This window comes from Labrus mixtus, chromosome 3, assembly GCF_963584025.1.
Source record: "Labrus mixtus chromosome 3, fLabMix1.1, whole genome shotgun sequence".
Lineage (NCBI taxonomy): Eukaryota > Metazoa > Chordata > Actinopteri > Labriformes > Labridae > Labrus > Labrus mixtus.
In genome coordinates, this window is record NC_083614.1 from 28,829,498 (window position 1) to 28,847,106 (window position 17,609).

The 17,609-nt window shown below is 41.2% G+C and overlaps 2 protein-coding genes across 4 annotated transcripts in view; one reads left to right on the forward strand and one right to left on the reverse strand.

Moving 5' to 3' along the window:
• ap1m3 (adaptor related protein complex 1 subunit mu 3) overlaps nt 1–17,609 on the reverse strand; it is a 200,358-nt gene that overhangs the window by 58,315 nt on the left and 124,434 nt on the right. The gene's annotated exons all lie outside the window — the stretch shown is intronic.
• dmrt2b (doublesex and mab-3 related transcription factor 2b) lies at nt 448–7,736 on the forward strand. Of its 3 annotated transcripts, XM_061034386.1 has the most exons (4): nt 448–2,395; nt 2,474–2,898; nt 4,135–4,237; nt 6,746–7,736. In XM_061034386.1, exons 2-4 carry the CDS (start codon nt 2,512–2,514, stop codon nt 7,582–7,584), a joined length of 1,329 nt encoding a protein of 442 aa, XP_060890369.1. In that variant the 5' UTR covers nt 448–2,395; nt 2,474–2,511; the 3' UTR covers nt 7,585–7,736. The 3 variants fall into 3 exon arrangements, with proteins under 3 accessions (XP_060890369.1, XP_060890368.1, XP_060890370.1); XM_061034385.1 differs by having other exon boundaries at nt 448–2,898; XM_061034387.1 differs by having other exon boundaries at nt 448–2,877.

Here is a 17,609-nt window from a genome sequence, read left to right on the forward strand (position 1 = left end):
CTGTCCAATAGACGATACCAACCGAAGAACAACACGTACACGAAACACAGTGCACAGAGCAAACTACTTTAAACAACATTGAAAAGTTTCTGCTCAACATTACTTCACTTCTAATTGCATCAGCAGTTTTCTTAACCTTGTGATTCACAAATAAAGGGAATACTGGTTGCTGATCTTTTCAGATACAATATATTCACCCTGTAAGATTCATGTATGCAGGTATAAATATGTTTTCTAGCTCAAAAACAGGAACTAAGCCTCACCTTGATGGAATGTGGCCGATGAATATATAAAAAGCATCAGAAATGAAATCACTTCCTTTGAAAGATTTTTCCTATTTGCATATTACTAAAGTAATTGCTACGGCTTTTTATAGACACACAGTGCTCTGTGCAGAAAGCATGTGCACATTATCTCTTTAGCTCCTTTTGTACAGTCATACATAAAGAGATAATTGTGATAATTAGTCAAACAGTTAGATGCTGTAGATCCATATTATTAGATTCCTGAGGATCAACACTGATAATTAGTCAGATAATAGGAAACTGATGAGACGGGGATCAGTTCATTAAGGTATGGTTCTGTAGAGGAACTGCCCTGGGTGTAATTACAGATTTGCACCAGTAGGGAGAGCACTTTTCATACCATCTCAGTGCAGCTTTGAAGGAAACAGCTCTTCTCTTCACACACTTCTCTGCATTAGCATTAAGTGTGTGCTGCTGAGGAGCTAAGTGCAGAAAATCACCAACTTCAAATAAAAAGCACTGCATGCTAAATGTACATGACAACCAAGGGCAACAGCACTGGACCTGTATTCCAATAAACACACCTGTAATTAGTATCAGAAACAGAATTCTTCCATTTTTGGCCACACTACGATTCACTTGACATTAGTTTAAAATCAAACACAAGCTGATTATAACAATAAGTTAACCTTTTTTACACTGATGCCAGACACACTTCTCTACACAGGCTCTCCAAAGTGAATATTTATGTATTTTAATGGTTTGGATTATTCCGTTTTAGGAGCAGAAATGGTGACACTAGAAGCATCACAAGAGCCATTAAATCGTTGAATTATTAAACAGAATTATGAATAAATATGAGTGTGAAGATTACTCAGAGGTAATATGAAAATGTGACTTTCTCTCCCTCTCTCTGTCTGCTTTTCTATCTCTCCCCCCCTCTAGCCTTCTCTCCCCGAGGCGCGTGCGTAATTAGTCCATATTGTAACAGTCTGGTTAAACACACAGCTCACACACACATGCACACTCACGGACACATAACCGAAGTGTATGTTTTAAAGATTCAACACTCTGCTCTCTCTCATTGTATATATTATAACTCTTATTATAATGATTCTTATTTTGAATTTTATAAAAATAATGGATGCACTCCTAACAATCTGTGCTGCTGTATATTTTTATCATTCGTCATCAATCTTCAATTTACATAGTAAAAACTTTCTGACAAACTTTTATTTCTCCTTTTTTTTTATCCACAATTATGTTTAACATTCAGACACACTGGACTTCAGTATTTCCTGGTTACACTGCTCGATGTGTGTGATTTTAAACTTTAAGATATTTGCACTCACAATCATCTAAACAGCTCCATGCGTTTGATATTCTATTTAAGTCCTTTGGCTGTAGGAGTACTGCTGTTTACTAGCCTGTATTCTTTTTTTTTTTAAATTGTAATTCAATGTTAATTATTTTTTGCACCTAAAAAATTAAATCAAATTCCGTGTTTGTGGAAACAAGTGAATAAAGTGAACAAGAATAAGTGTCGTTGTGGGTTTGGCAAAGATCCCACATCGAAGTTGAAAGATGAGAACTTCTCGGAAGGTGGGCAGTGCAGGGCCGGGCAGGGCAGGTATTGGACTTTATAGTCTGAGGGGAGTTCCTTAAGCTGCAAAAACGGGCTTCCCCAAAGTCCCGCGCCAGAAGCCCCGGCATTGTGGCCCGCGGTCTCACTCTCGGCTTGTCCTGGAAAACAGCGTCAGAGAGCAGCTGAGAGATGCTGAACATTTCAAACGTCTGGCGGTAGGCTGCAAAAGTTTCCACCCTGAAAACTCTGTCATGAAGCCGCAGCAGCAGGAGGAGGAGGAGGAGGCAGGACTGTACACCTCACGGCGTGGCGTTCAATAGGAATTAGTGTGCTATAGAAAGTTGTTACACAGAGGTATCACCAAGCCTGGAATCACAATCTTAATGTTTTAATTTGAGTCTGATGGAAGCTGAGTTATTCTATTCTGAGGGCCTGTGTTGTGTTGCAGGTCCAGCACTGTTAGTTGAATTATATTTCTTCATTCTTAATTTCTCTCTGTGTGCAATTGCGTGCGTAAAACAACACCAAAAACTGCTTCCTGGCTTCTAATGATTCCGATTTTTCAGTGAGTATAACTAACTTCCAGTTTCGTGTTTGATTCATTATATCTTGAGTAAAATTATTTGCATCATTTTGCGTGAAGTCTGCTCGATGCATTGAGGATAAAAAAAGGTGGAATTGATGTCCTCTGAGCTGGAAGGAGGAGGCCTGCAGCTGCACACCACGGCGACACTTGATGTAGTCAAATCAGAAGAAGTTATTGACGTGACAAGTCCTGACGGATGCGCCGGTCAGCTCGGCTGCCGCGGGGAACAAGGGGAGAATAAAGTGACCCTGTCTTCAGAGCGCCATCAGCAGAAGCCACACAAGATGACCCGGAGCCCCAAATGCGCGCGCTGTCGGAACCACGGCGTGGTGTCGTGCCTGAAAGGCCACAAACGCTTCTGCCGGTGGAGGGACTGTCGCTGCGCCTGCTGCCTGCTGGTGGTGGAGCGGCAGCGCGTCATGGCTGCGCAGGTCGCGCTGAGGAGGCAGCAAGCCGCGGAGGTGAGGAGAGCACTGGGGCAGGTCAGTGAGGGGGGGGGGGATTAAGGAGACTAATCTGAGATAAATGACCTCTGACCGCTGATATCCAGAGATGGCAGAGCACAATATGAACATGCAGGGCCAAATGGGACTGCAGAGGGACAGTACAGTGTCAAACCCACTCCCAATATTCAAGGCATTGGCTCTGTATGTGTCTGATGTTAAACAGCTAAACAATATCGGAAGCACTGTACTGCAGAGGGACACGTGGTTTTTTAAATAATAATTAAACACTGCATAAAGTAAAATATGTAAATTATAAAGGATTACAGAGGCTACACGATTTTCTTGAGCTGCAGTATGAAGAATATGTCAGATAAATATTTACACTTTTACAAAATTTACACTGAAAAAAAAAAACATGCAAAGTTAAATTTGCAATTTTTTCCCATTATTCAAATCTTCAACATGTGTGACCTTCTCATGGCCTGAAACAGAAAGAACTGAAGGAAGCTGGATTGGTTTTTGAATAGGGTGAAGAAGTAGGCTAAAGCTTACACAGTGTTTTCACATTGACATTCAAAATAATAATTGTTTTTAAAGGTACAAACTGACCAAGTATTTGATGGTTTGTACTTACTTTGGAGAAGGGTTTAGGTTTTATTTCAAATAATGGATTGGATTAAATTTGATTAAATAAGGAAGTCACAAACACAAAGAATATAAAGAAAATAGGGAAATTCAACTTTGAACATCCCTCTAGAGAATGTTTTTAAATTGTGTTTGATTTGCACTTATAAAATCTATTTTAATCTGTGTTGTGTGTGTGTGTGTAATACAAAAGGCTAAATGTGAAATTGTTTAATAAAAAGTTTTATCAATGAAGCATATTTCAGTTCATATTACAGGAGACTTTTGTTGACTGGATATTTTTGAATATTAAAAAAAAACACTAAAATAGCAAATAGAGAAAAACCACAAGGTTGTTATTCTTTGTTAAGCATCTTTGAGAACTGCTTTAAAAGTCTTATGTATTATTATTACATAGTAGTATTATTATTATTATTATTTAGGTGTTCATACAGGTCTCTATACAAACTGACAGACATTTAGTTGCTGTAATATTTCTGCAGGGTCAATATCTCTCTTTCTTCAACATTACATTACACCCGCCTCTTACGTAATGTTTTAATTCTCTTTAATTACCCTCGGGTCACAGACTCAGTAATAATATGCTTGTGTCTGAATGTGTGACTCCTGTTCCCGTGTTTCCTGCAGGGTAAGAGGGGGGTCAGGTGTGCAGCTCCGTTGAGGAGGACGGCGTATCAGCGTTACAGCCGAGCAGCCGAGCCGAGCAGCCTGACTGAGAGCCTCCTGCAGGGTAAAGATGACTTCTCTTCTCCTCCCTCATTAACTGTCTGCTTCTCTCCAAGACGGGGGAGAGAAAGGGCTTACCGTTTCTCTGTTTTTTTGTTTTTTGCTTTATTGGTTTAAATTCATTGAGTTCATCAGAATTCATGCAGGATCACTGCCTGTTTAACTCTGTGTGCACTGAGAGCTTAGTCCAGACTGGTGTTTGTGATGATTTATTATAAAAGAAATGTTCAAATGAAAAATAATACGATTGCACATGTAAACAAAAAAACAAAAACTACAAGTATTATTAACTATTATTATAAAGTTTAAAGGTGCACTATGGAGTTTTTGTTAGTGAAATTTGAAAGTTGGAGAAGTGAAACAATTCTATGCTGTATTTTCTGAACTAAATCCACAAACTTTACTCAAAGAAAACAAATGGATCCCTTAACACTGTTTGGAGTGAAAAAGCTACCAGGAGAGTTACGGTGTCACTGTTGTGGACCCACCACCATAACTTCTCACGTAGCATTTTATCTTCAAACAGTGTTACAGGGACCAAATGTTCCTCTGAGGACAGTTTGTGTTTAGAGTTATGAAGCTATACCACAGAATCTGTACACTTCTCCAACTTTCACATTTCTCTACCAAAACGACATAGTGCACCTTTAAATAGAAATGTTACAATAACAATATATACAACATAATATTATATATACTACTATATATATATATACTTCATTTATACAAAAAATAAAAAAATAGAAAAATTTAAGATCAAGATCAAAAGATCAAAGTCTGCTATTATTATTTATTTATTTTCTTTATTATTTTTAGTAGGTGAAAGTGAAGATATCGACGGCTTAATGACCGGTCACACTTTTTTTATTACTATATATTCTTTAGTTATTGTGGAGGAAAATCCAACTTTTCACTCTGTTATTTAGAGAACTGTTACACACACACACTCACACACACACTCACACACACACACACTCACACACACATACACTCACACACATAAATAGATGGGCCATAAATACAAGCACATGCACAAATAGACATTGCTCCATTAGTGCGTGTCATGAGTGGTCCTGAGTGCGGACACACACACACACACACACACACACACACACACACACACACACACACACACACACTCACACACACACACTCACACACTCACACACACACACACACACACACACACACACACACACCAGCCTGAGCATTTGAGGGTTCAGTGCCCACGAACTGAAGTGGCACCTCTCCAGTAACCAGTCCTAATTCCATACTAGGTCCATACTGGGACTTGAACTGGCAAGCTTACGGTTCCCAACCAAAGTCCCACCGTGCAAAAGATGAGCTGTGATAAACGAAATCTCAATGCCAAGGCTGTCAAATCATCAATTTCAATAGTTAATCGTGATTAATCTAATTTTTAAATCACATATTTGGAATTCCATTATTTTTACATTCAAGAACAGTTTTTGTGAGACTTTTTATTTTAAATATTGGTCTATATTGAGCTAAGGACACTTGACTCCCTGTTAGAAAACAAACCTTTTTTGAAATAAGACAAGGAACTCCCGGTAGATGGAAGGTCACAACTTTAACTACGGAAAAAAATAACTCTGTCATCGAAAAGCAACAGGGAACGGCAAAAAAATGAAATGATGTCACGAGGTGAATATGACTTTTTGAGCTGTCCGGGAGTTTGAAATGAGCCGTTCAAAGACGCAGCAGGGTCATTCTTTTCCATCACGGTGACTACAGGGAGGCTCTGCGTTGATTAACTACGGTGCGCCTTGAGGGACAAAATAGCAGGCGACTTAAAAACATGCGTTTGTTTCGGGCCTTAATCGCTTTGCAATCAACGCCCTGTCGACAACCACCCTCCAGTTAACCATGTCTTAGAGAATTAGAGAAGTTAAGTTCAAGATAATCTACGTTGATCAGATCATTTTCAAATGTTTGTAGGACATTCATTCACTTGAGCTTTACCTCGATTAGTATCCATAACATGTTGTCCACTCTAACCAAACACCAAGTGTAAGCGGAAAAGAAAGGGTTGACTTTGTGAGGACTTGTGTGTGTTATAAGTACATTCATCACACAGGTGTATGCTCTTAAATCTTTTTAAAATGCCCTCGTTCTAAGTGCAGCTGCTCTTTCTTGGATGTCATTATTAGACAGATTTACACACCTAATCTATCCAAATAAACCCGATCACTGTGGCGTCATTATTCCACATCAACAGGCCATTATTATAATACAGTGCATGTGTATTAATACCTGCTGGCATGCAGTCAAGTCTTGCTGGAGGCTTTGTCTTCTTTATGGCCCCACCAGCCTCTCTGTGCTCTCAGTAAAGCGAAACTGACGCCGCTAACCAAGTGCATCATTAAAACAATAAAGAACAAAGTACTCAGACACAAACACAACAATTAATCGGTCGGGACAACTTCATTATTCACGACTGAATTGTTATTAAAGTGAAACAGCCTCACGTGGCTTTTTGCTCTCAACGCAGGGCTCAAACAGACGGGGCCGCCGGAGGACGACGCCCCCTGCTGGTCGAAGCAGACGCAGCGGGAGCAGACACACTTCGCCTGTCCCTCCATCAGCGCCCGCATGAGGAAGAGGAGAGCCTTCGCCGACAAGGAGCTGGAGAACGTGATGCTGGAGCGGGAGCTGAGGCAGAGGGAGCTGCAGAGCGACCTCTCCTTCTCCTCGTCCTCCTCCGCCCTCGTCCCCGTGCTGCACCCTCCACCTTTACCCTCCACGCCTAACCTGCACTGCTGCCTTCTCAACAAGGACCCCGGCGCTGCAGGGGCGTCCGCTTATGTGCCTGTGTATAAATACAAACCTCTGTACGAGTGTGACTTTCAGTTTTATCAGTTCTTCCAGCTGAAGAGCAGATCTCCAACAGACTGTGACTTTTCACGTCACAAATCGGAGCAAACGCGAGACGGAGAGGACGGGGAGAGGAGCCGGAAGGGATGCGAGAAAAAAGAGCAACCAGAGCCGATGCCTGAACCGTCGCAGCAAAGACTCGGACATCACGGCAGCACTCCGTCGTGTCCAGACCTCGCCAAAAGCGCCTCAAATGCACCTGAAATGATGAACTCGAATGGCTCCTCGGTCATCACACGCTCTATTTCTGGATCGGATCAGGGTATCATGGGCGGGCTGGACGTCACCGCACCCAGCAGGACTTTTGATCCCAGACCCCTGACGACTAAATGCTGGTCTGCTGACAACCACACAGGCGCTCATGCCGACTCTGTCAAGAGCCCTCATGGCAGCTCAGTCAGGACTCCAGCTGTGAGGCCATTACCTTTCTCGGTAGAGGCTCTGCTGAGGGCCTGACGGGCCAATGGGAAGCAGTTTAGTGCACCTTGATGTAGAACTGATGTTGAGAGAGTAAATACAAAAATGACAAGTTGTATTAAAGGCCTTAAAACACTTTGTTGCCGAGGGCTGGATGCTAAAATGTGGCAACAGGTGCATTATTCTTTTTTTTTAAAAAACTTATATATCATGGAAATATTCAGATCATTTTAACTTTTATTAAAACATTTATCAAGTACAAATATGGTTTTACTTTATTACTTCCGTTTTTTAATGCATGGTTACAAACACTTAAAGCTCCTGTGAAGAGATTTTAGCTGGTGACAACCAGCTAACCGAAATGAATACTGATTTATGATATGACTTTAAAAAACCATCAGGGAGAAGATTTATCCTTTTCTATATACAGTAGTTATTTTATATGCAGGTCACCTTTGTCGCGGGGTCATTGTCAGGTGAGGCGTTTAACAACATGCTGCTGAAACAGCCTTCAAAAAGAGTCATTGTAAGTTTGCACATTAAACATTTTAAATAAAGAGGGATGTGATTTTTTGGTAAGAAAATGTTATCAACACATGTACTAGACGAGACGAATCAGCAGCGAGATCAATAGCCCTGCTTTGACAACAGGGGGCGCAAAAAAATCAACACTGAGCCGAGAGTTTCTCACGGGAGCTTTAAAGGAAGAACGTGCGACTTCTCGATCCAGTCGGTGTCTGCCCCTCGAGCACCACAGCGTGAAACCAAAACAAACTGCTCCTCCGCCACGCTCGAAGCCTCCGCTCTCCTACAGCGACGCACCTCCAACCCCCGATCCCCTCACGTTCACACAAAAGGAGAACACACCGTAATTAAGCGCTAAGGGCTAAGCGCAAGCAGCTGTCCCTGTCTCGAGCTGCGTTGTTGTGTTAGCGCGCTAATGGTAGCGCTCTTTAGTTAGCTCGTTAGCGCTTCACATTGCGTGGAAATTTACACAGAATGACCGTGATCTAAAAGCGCTTACATGTGATTTAAATAAGCAGTGAGTACAGTATGTTATTCTTCTTTTCTCTAGTCCCTCACTTAAACAGCTTTTATACTCGAGGGGATGAGCCGGCCGTCCCGTCCATGTAAACACGCTGTAGACACGGCTCAGACAACATCACAGACAGCGTCAGAGTCATGACTCAGAGAGGATGTTTACAGAGGATATACTGGCTCTCTGTTATATTTATGTGCACAATGTCGCACAGTCTTCCTTCAAATAATGTATTTTCTTATTTATCGTCTTGTGTCAGCAATACGCTGGAAATATATGGAACCTCTCTGCTTTCACCTCCTCACATCAATCTTATTTCGTTCTCTGTTCCCGCAGAAGAAATACACGCAGCACATCCATAAAACAAAGTTGATGAAAAAGTTAAGTAGCGTTTGAACTTGTGCCCATTTCTCACTTTATGCTTTGATTTTCCAAATCAAAGTGTAGATGTTGCCGGCGGAGCTGCGCTCTGCTCCTGGGTATTGCGGTATCAAAAACAAACCAGGTGCTGGATAGAAGTCTCTCTGTCTCTCTTTAATCATAGGAAATACTAACAGGCAAAGAAGGAGCCTGAGGTGCAGCAGGTGGCGACAGTTACAGGAGCAAGTTTTTTTTTTTTTTTTTTTATAAAAATATGTCTGTAAGAGCTGAAACAGGGCTGGAAGAAAAGAAGATATTCCTGCCTCTGTTCTCTCCCTAAGTAGGAAATAAATTCTCAGTATTGTTACACCCCAGCGTGTGGGGGAAAGAGGAAGTGACATAAAGGCAGATGGATTTAGTTAAGCAGAAGTTATTTTTACAAAACTAAGTAGAATTGTGCAACAAAACAAAGAGAAGCAAACTAAACAGAGCTGCTAGGTGCTGTTCAAATCAATATTAACAAAAAGAGGACTAAACTAGAGTTGGAATTAATCTCTCTTAAGTTATACGAAAATGGAAATAAAAACTGAACTAACCAAAACCAAACAAAACAGAATGACAAAAAAAATGTGTGTATGTGAACTAAACTGTACTAATCATGGCCCAGTCCAAGATAAAAGAGAGCCTCATAACAACATCTACAAACCCTCTGAATAAACTAACGCTAAATATCAATCCATCAGGACCTGTGACCAGGTGTCCCACTTCGTTTGGGACTGCCCAGTATTTTTTTTTTCACTTGTCCCACAAATTGAGACGATGTCCCATGTTTGATTGGCTCTAGTTTTCCAAAGTTCGGGACAGTGGTCTTTCTGAAACCTGGCTACAAGAGAAGGTTATCACCATGGCCCCCGTTCCAGATGTCAATCAATCAGACAACACGTGGGGTCAAGGTCTCCCCAACCTGTCACCATCCTCGTTGCCTACGCTACGCCCAACTGCCACAAAACAAAGACACAAGGTATGCACTTTTTTTTGCCAGAATATGACGGATTCTATGAGAGAGAAAGGAGATGCTGCTGCAACAAAGTCGAGGGAGGATTTACTCCGGGGCGAAGCTGGAGGAGGGTGAGTCCAAGAAATATTTTTAGTGACATTTGTTAAGGTTTTTTTTTAACCGCGTAGTGAGGAGAATACGACTTGAAGAAACACACTGCATGAGAAACTCACAAGAAGCGCCTGGCTAATCAAGATAAATGTACATGGGGGCCTGAGGGCAGTTAGGTTTCCCACCATGTACAGAGGCTTTAGTACTCCAAGTGGACTGCCTGGGTTCAAGTCCGACCTGCATGTCATTCCCCATGTGTCTCTCTCTGGATTTCCTATTCTATCCATCCACTGTCCTAAATAAAGGCTCAAAATAAAATTAAAAAAGAAAGAAATTTAAATCTATGAATACATTCGTCCTGAAACCAAAAGGCAATTACCCAACAGATAAGGTAACAGCAGCTCCAATAACTAACAGGTTGTGGCTCTGCTCATTTTCCAGACACAGAAATTGCAAAAAAAAAAAAAAAAAAATCTGAATGTAGAAAAGCAGAGGCCATATTTAAAGATGTGCTTGCACCTGCCTCTGTGGAGATATGCACAACCTGCATCGTGTGTGCAAACCAAATCAACCTGCGGTAAAGCATTGTTGTTGATATTTATTAGCTAATGGTTTCAAAATCAAAGTGTTCTTATTTCTTTTTTGACTTTTTGTGCCTTCCACGATTTCCCAGTTTGGGATCAATAAAATAATTCTATTCTATTCTATTATTGGAGAGATAGGACGGTGGATAGATTTGGAAATCAGGGAGAGAGCGAGTGGGGAATGACATTCAGGAAAGGAGGCTCGTATCCAACCTGGGCCGCCCGCTTGGAGGCCCACAGCCTCCGTACATGAGGCGCGCGCACTAACTACTTCACCACCAACGTCCCAAACTGGGTTTTTTTTTAGGATTATTTGGACATTATATCGGTATCTAAACTACCTCTAGGCGCTGTGTTAACATGCCTCACATTGTCCTGTTTAAACATCCTCTTTGTCCCACATTTGGCTTGTTGGCACCCTGCACCATATCTGGGTAAGAGGCACAGTGGCGAGCTGATCTCAAAGCAGAGCTATGCCTTGAATGCGGAGCTGGCAAAGATCTTAAGGTTGACTTTTGCACATTTCATTACAGGCTTCTTCAGCTGGCAGCAAAGGTGGATGATAGTCAGCCTTGAGAACACACAGGTTATCACACACACATGGAAGTAGCTGTTGTAACAGTATTTATTGGTATTTGAGCAGATTTGTAGTTCTCCAATGTAAGTCATTGTAATGAAACTCTGTGTGGTTAATAGGTTGTTTAAATGTACTGATCATATGGCTTCAGGTTTCATCAAACGGAATGCGGAGAAGAAGGAGAAGATTGTAAAATCGAGAGTGACTGGGAGTGTGCCAGCGTAACCTTGGCAACATTGTTCTTCATTGTATGTGGAGCCTGACGCCAGCCGAGTTTGTTTGAACACGCATTTCGATCCATATCCGCTTTCCCCTCGCTTTCCCTCCGTTTTCCGTCTGTCTTGCGCTTTAATCTGGCAGAGATGGAGGTCAGATACTTTTGACAACTCTGGACCTCGTGGCGTCAACACAGAGGTGATAGCGCAGCGCTCCGTGTCTTTGTTTGCTCGTATCTACCAGCATATCAGAATGCCTTTCTCTCTCTCTCTCTCTCTCTCCACACACACACACACACACACACACACACACACACACACACACACACACACACACACACACACACACACACACACACACACACACACACACACACACACACACACACACACACACACACACACACACACACACACACACACACACACACACACACACACACACACACACACACACACACACACACACACACACACACACACACACACACACACACACACACACACACACACACACACACACACACACACACACACACACACACACACACACACACACACACACACACACACACACACACACACACACACACACACACACACACACACACACACACACACACACACACACACACACACACACACAAAGAGGGTAGACTGGCACAAAGGCAGATGTGAGCCTGAAAGCACCATTGTTTTCTTTTATTGAACACTATCAGTGTCAATTTGACATTATTAAAACCTTTTCCTGAATGCAAATGACCATTTTCACCCTGATGATGGAAAGATAAGCATCAGTCACAAAAGGGCGACAATGACTTCGGTGAAAAATAACACAGAGGATATAAATCAATTTCCCCCCCCCCCCCCCCGGGCAAAGCCTGGGGAGAAGCTAATTTATCCAGCTCCCCCATGTTTCATTTGTGAGTGTCCTTCGACGAGGTGTGCGGCAGCTTAACAGATAAAGAACCCGTCTCTGAAAATGCCACTCACGTTCCCCCGCTCTTGTAAGGGTTGTGCCAGGGACGGACAGATTGGCGGCATTGTTCGCTGCTCCTCGGTGAGAAGAGAAGGTTGCTTCACTCTGCAGTCCACAATTTATTAACATTTCCCTCTGTTTGGGCCGGGGATGGAAAAGCGAGAGCGAAAAGAAGATGTGGTGTTGGGGGTGTTTGGACCGCGTCCAGTTTGCTGACAAAGCACTTTCAACAGGTTGAAACATGCTTTTGAATCTGTAACAGCCTCAACCCTTCCCCTCCCTCGCCCTCTGCCTTTTGTCGCCCACCTCCGACGCTCCTGCTGTTCATTCTCTCGATGTGCCTCATTTCCATTTCAGCAGGATTGATTTCACTGTGTTCAGGTTAGAAAAGCTTTGCCTTGGCATTTTCCCTGTAACTCTGATCTTATTACTTATATCATACAGGCTCTTTTAGCGACAGCAGTATTTGGGAAGATGGGCGGAAAATAAAAAAAAAAAGCAGAGCTGCAGAGAGCCTGAGTGTCGGGAAGTATGACATATGAGAAAAAAAATTACTATCACAGAGATTTAATGTGTACCGGCGTATAATGGCCACGTTTTTACAACAAAATCGAGTCACTCCAGTGGAATCCGAGATGGAAGTTTTATGTGCAAACTTTGAAATCGTTGTTGTTCTGTCGCCAGAGCAAACTGTTTTAAATGTGCTTAACTTGGAGAGGACAGAGAGTCAGGCTAAAAAAAAAAAGATTACGCTAATGCAGCCTATTAGCTTCATTTTCCGATATTAATTCGTCTTTGTTGAATTTCCAATTTTGCCAGGAATGAGCAAAGTTTTCCAGGCAATCATGCCCAAAAGTTGATGGTAACAATAAGTCTTTCAAAATAGAAAAAAACAGTCATCACATATAGGTGCTGAGGAGAGCAATGTGTCCATCAAAAGTTAGAGGTAAAGTCCTGAACACTGTCTGACTTGCAAACCCAAAGTTTTGGTACTAGTCTATGGACTAACCAGATGCTGTAGTCAAAGGAACGATGGTATTAACGTTGCAGCCCTAGACGCCACAGGAAAAACAAAGTCTTACCAGGAAGTCATTAAAGGCTAATCACCAGCTTCACTGGCTTCAGAATTATGAAGCAATTGACGTCTGTTCCTGACAGCTTTTCGAGACTGCTGACCGAGTAAGATAACAACTTTGACAGCTATAGGCTTCTCAATCTCTTTTTGTGCAATCAGGACCAAACTGAAAGTTGTGAATGGAGACAGTGGAGAATAAAAGGAAGATAAACTCTGGGAGCTAATATTAAAGGTCAACAAGAAAGTCAGCAATTTAGCCTTAGCCAACTCGCAACTAATGCGGTTAACCCGGGTGTGATGTGTGATGTCATTCCCAGTTTAGAGATCCGAGTTCCAAGGTAAATGGAAAGCACCATTAAAGTGGAACACTATAGGACGCTACGATGGCCACCGACTTATTAGTAAAAAAAGATATTTTAAAAGATCTGTGTGTATGATACATTTTAGGAATCAAACACTTAATTTATTACATTAATATAAATAATATAAATAACCATGAAAATGACTCTTTATATACCAAGTTAAAATAATTCATGCTCACTAGAACGTTATAAAAGTTACTTTGTTTTTCTTTATTATTTTTGATAAGTTAATATGCTCTGTTGTTCTTTTGCTCTCTTTCTATTTTATTCTTTTATTTTTATTTTTTCCTTCCTTTTTGCTCACTTTTCTTTTCTGTCGTAGAAAGAGCTAACATAAATATTTATCCATGCCTGTATAGATGATGCACTTATATGTAGATCTTCTATACATGTAAAAATGTATATATGCTCATTCTGACAGTTTATGTTGTTTTTCTTCAAAACTATCAAATAAAAAGTATAAAAATAAAAAATAAAAATGTTATAAAAAGGCATTTATGCTCCTACAGCCATTTTTTTTCACACCATGCTCCAGGCCTACCTCTTTAGTCTGGACAAGTGAATGTTGCTGTGTGAGGTGACTCCAGCTTATACAAATCTTTCTGCTCACTTCCACGCTGTTATTTCAAACGATGAGGCTCTTTCCTCCGTGCAGCACAGTCTGTACCTACACAGCCATACGCCTGTTCCTGGCCTAGCATGAGGCCATCAGACTACTGCAGCAGAGTGCCGAGCTATCAACATGATCTTTGTTTTCCTATTGCCTTCATTTCCTTTACCTCCTCGCAGTGTTTACACTAGCTGTATGTACGGGCGAAGACGTGCGGGGAAGGTAAATTGTCGCTCAAATTGTCATTCAAGGACTGCGGCTTTTCCCTGAATGAAGCAGACGGACCTCTCTGGTTGTTTGCTATGATACTCATATCAGTCACAGCTCTCCTCTTGGACAGATCATCAGTAACATTTAGCTTCAGTGGAAAGCCTTTGATCATCCTGCCAGCTCTCCTCATTACAGAACGAGAGTGGACTAAAAGCATATGTCTTGGTGTGGCAAGGTCATTTCCTCCAGCACTTCTAAGAGAGCTGCAGTCTGAGTTCAATAGTGCTGTCCTCCAGTTTGATGAAGAAGCTGTGTCGGACAGACAAAGATATGCCAGAAAAAAATATTTTCTAATGATTATCATGGTCGGTTCAAACAAAATGGCCGCATTTGAACGTGTATACGTATGAAGATAAACACTGGAATAAGCAACGCAAAATTTCAGCAATGTCATAAAAAACAAAACAGATCAGTTTCTGCGGGCATACAATTACTTTTCTCAAATCTCCTCATATTTAACTTCTCCTGAAGGCCAAACTCTTGTTTTTCTTTCAGATGTAATAATGCTTCTTCATTTCTCAGGATGGGAAATGAATCAGCTCTGCTGCATTTCTTTCATTTTGTTTATTTCCTCATTTTAGTTTATCTTCTTATTTAACTTTAAAAGTTCACCGAAGAGTTCACAAAGTGCTTTGTCAGACAGAGTTAACACCAGATACTCAGGAGGCAACAAAACATCCGGGTCAGGATGAGAAGTCTATACAGAGAAACTCTGGAAGTGATTGTGACAAGCAAACGAACAGCAGCTCACCAACTAGCCCTACATTACTGAATACATTACGAAGCTCTGAGCCACTCTGTTGGAATGAATATGAAAATGTCTGCGTTGGTTCTCAGTCATCCAGTTCAGGGTGAATTTGAAGCTTGATCTAAAGGCGACTGGACTTGTTTGAAGATCATGAAGATGTTTGACCTCTCCTCCGAAAAGGCTTCTTCAGTTCTGAATATGTAAATGAGCAGTGCATCCTGCAGTAAACCAAGAGTTCTTCTAAAGTATCAGTGGTGCATGTTGATCTTTTTTTTTCTAACTTATTAATATGACGCAGAAGTGGGTAACTTATTTTCCTTCATACAGTTTCTCTTGTGTAAAGGGATTTTTAAAAAAAGTGGTTGGTGATTCTGTTTGTTTTACTAAATGCCCTTAAATGGCTACCTAAACTAAACTTGTTAAATTCAAAATGTCCTTGTCATCCTTGTTTAAATTTTAAAAAAAAATTTGATTTACTTCTGCCTTCGTATAAGTTCAGTCACTTTAAATCTACTTTTACTTCATTACATTTAACTGGTTGTGATTCACTCAAATTTTAATACAAATGTAATGAACTACTTTAATAGATTATTGTTATTCAATTGAATGAATTCTTTTGAGCATTTCAATTAAAACTGGAGAAGTGTGGAGGTGTTAACACTGTGGGTTGTTTCCGGGGCAGCTTCGGGCCGTGCCAGACACAGGCGGAGCAAACTGGGAGCCTAAATCCTCAGGAAGACGTCCAGAGCCGGATTCTTTGGGAGGGGACTTCAGAGCACTATAACACTGGTACTGTAGGCGCACGGAGCAGATAATAATGTCATAATCCTTTGTTTCATGTTGATCTTATGAATGAATATGCTTTATATTTTAATGTCTTATTTTTCCTCTAAATCTTTTAAATGTTTTCTTCTAACAAGCACTTTGAAATGTTAAATGTATGAATGGTGTTCCATCAATAAAATGTCCGTGCCTACAATGTATTAAAACAAGTATATTTTGTAGCATTTACAACTTAACACAATCACACAATACTTATTAATTTTAAACATCTTCAGCACTGTTTTGGATAATAGAAACAAAGTGAAAGCGATAAAGGCTAAGGCACATTTAAAGGAAAATACTTAGAAATTCTTTGTACACAATATAAACTTTTTATAAACAGCTTTTTTTCTCCTGTCATTAATCAAGCAATATACTCCACCCTTTTTTCACTCAGTAGACAGCACTATTCACGCTCCCTGAGGTGCATTACTAGAATTGCATGCATTGTTTTGTCAGGATTTTGAGTCTGTAAGAGTGCCATCTTTAAGCTCGCTGATGGATGTTATCATTACACTCCCGGCAGCATTCCTTCTATTTATTCCAAAGAAGTATCTGCAACATTTAGTATGAGGGTTCACGGCAGAGCGTTTGATCTGTCTGCCAACTTGCCGGGCACTTTGGATTCCCCCCCCCCGTCCCACCCTGCCCCGCAACAGCCCTGCATGCTCTCTGGTGTCCGGTAGCCAAGTCTGACTCACAGATACTGGTGTGGTGTTACGCTACAGCTGTGGGGTTATTGCCTCAGTTAGCACAAAATCATTTCGATGCCATTTAATGACCTCTCGACATGAAAGAAAGATTAAGTATATAAAAGTAAACAAGGCATGACTATAGCTGCAGCCATCAGTTTAAAAAAAAAAAGAGCTCTCACCTCTTCAGCTTTAATCAAACCGAACTCGATGTTGTAAAGCCTGTCAGAGTTTGAAATGCCAACCTTTAATCATACTGACCCCTCCAGACAATGATGTCATTTATTCAGACGCTGGAAAACAGCGCCAAGAATCATCCATCAAAGTTCTGTTCCAAATGATGACAATGACATCTGAGAAATGTTTGCGCTCTAAATGTTGACCTTAAGTGATCAAATCAGTCTTGAATACGGTCTCAAGATGTACGACCCCTGCTAGCCGCAGACCAGCAGTGTTTGAGATATTACCTTAAATAACTTCTATGAGCGATGGCTGGACGAACTCAGACAAACAAGACACGATCAATAGATCATATCATCAGAGAACTGAGATCAATCTGTCTCCACAGTACAGAGGGACTTAGTGCAGTGCAGGTCAGGCCAGGATTTGCTCTAAAGTTAAGG

Excerpts from the sequence above, each read along its gene's own strand:
- dmrt2b (XM_061034385.1), top strand. The coding sequence starts at position 2,512 with ATGTCCTCTGAGCTGGAAGGAGGAGGCCTGCAGCTGCACACCACGGCG. Across the intron at positions 2,899-4,134 it reads TGAGGAGAGCACTGGGGCAG|GGTAAGAGGGGGGTCAGGTG; the intron begins GTCAGTGAGGGG and ends TGTTTCCTGCAG. Across the intron at positions 4,238-6,745 it reads GACTGAGAGCCTCCTGCAGG|GGCTCAAACAGACGGGGCCG; the intron begins GTAAAGATGACT and ends CTCTCAACGCAG.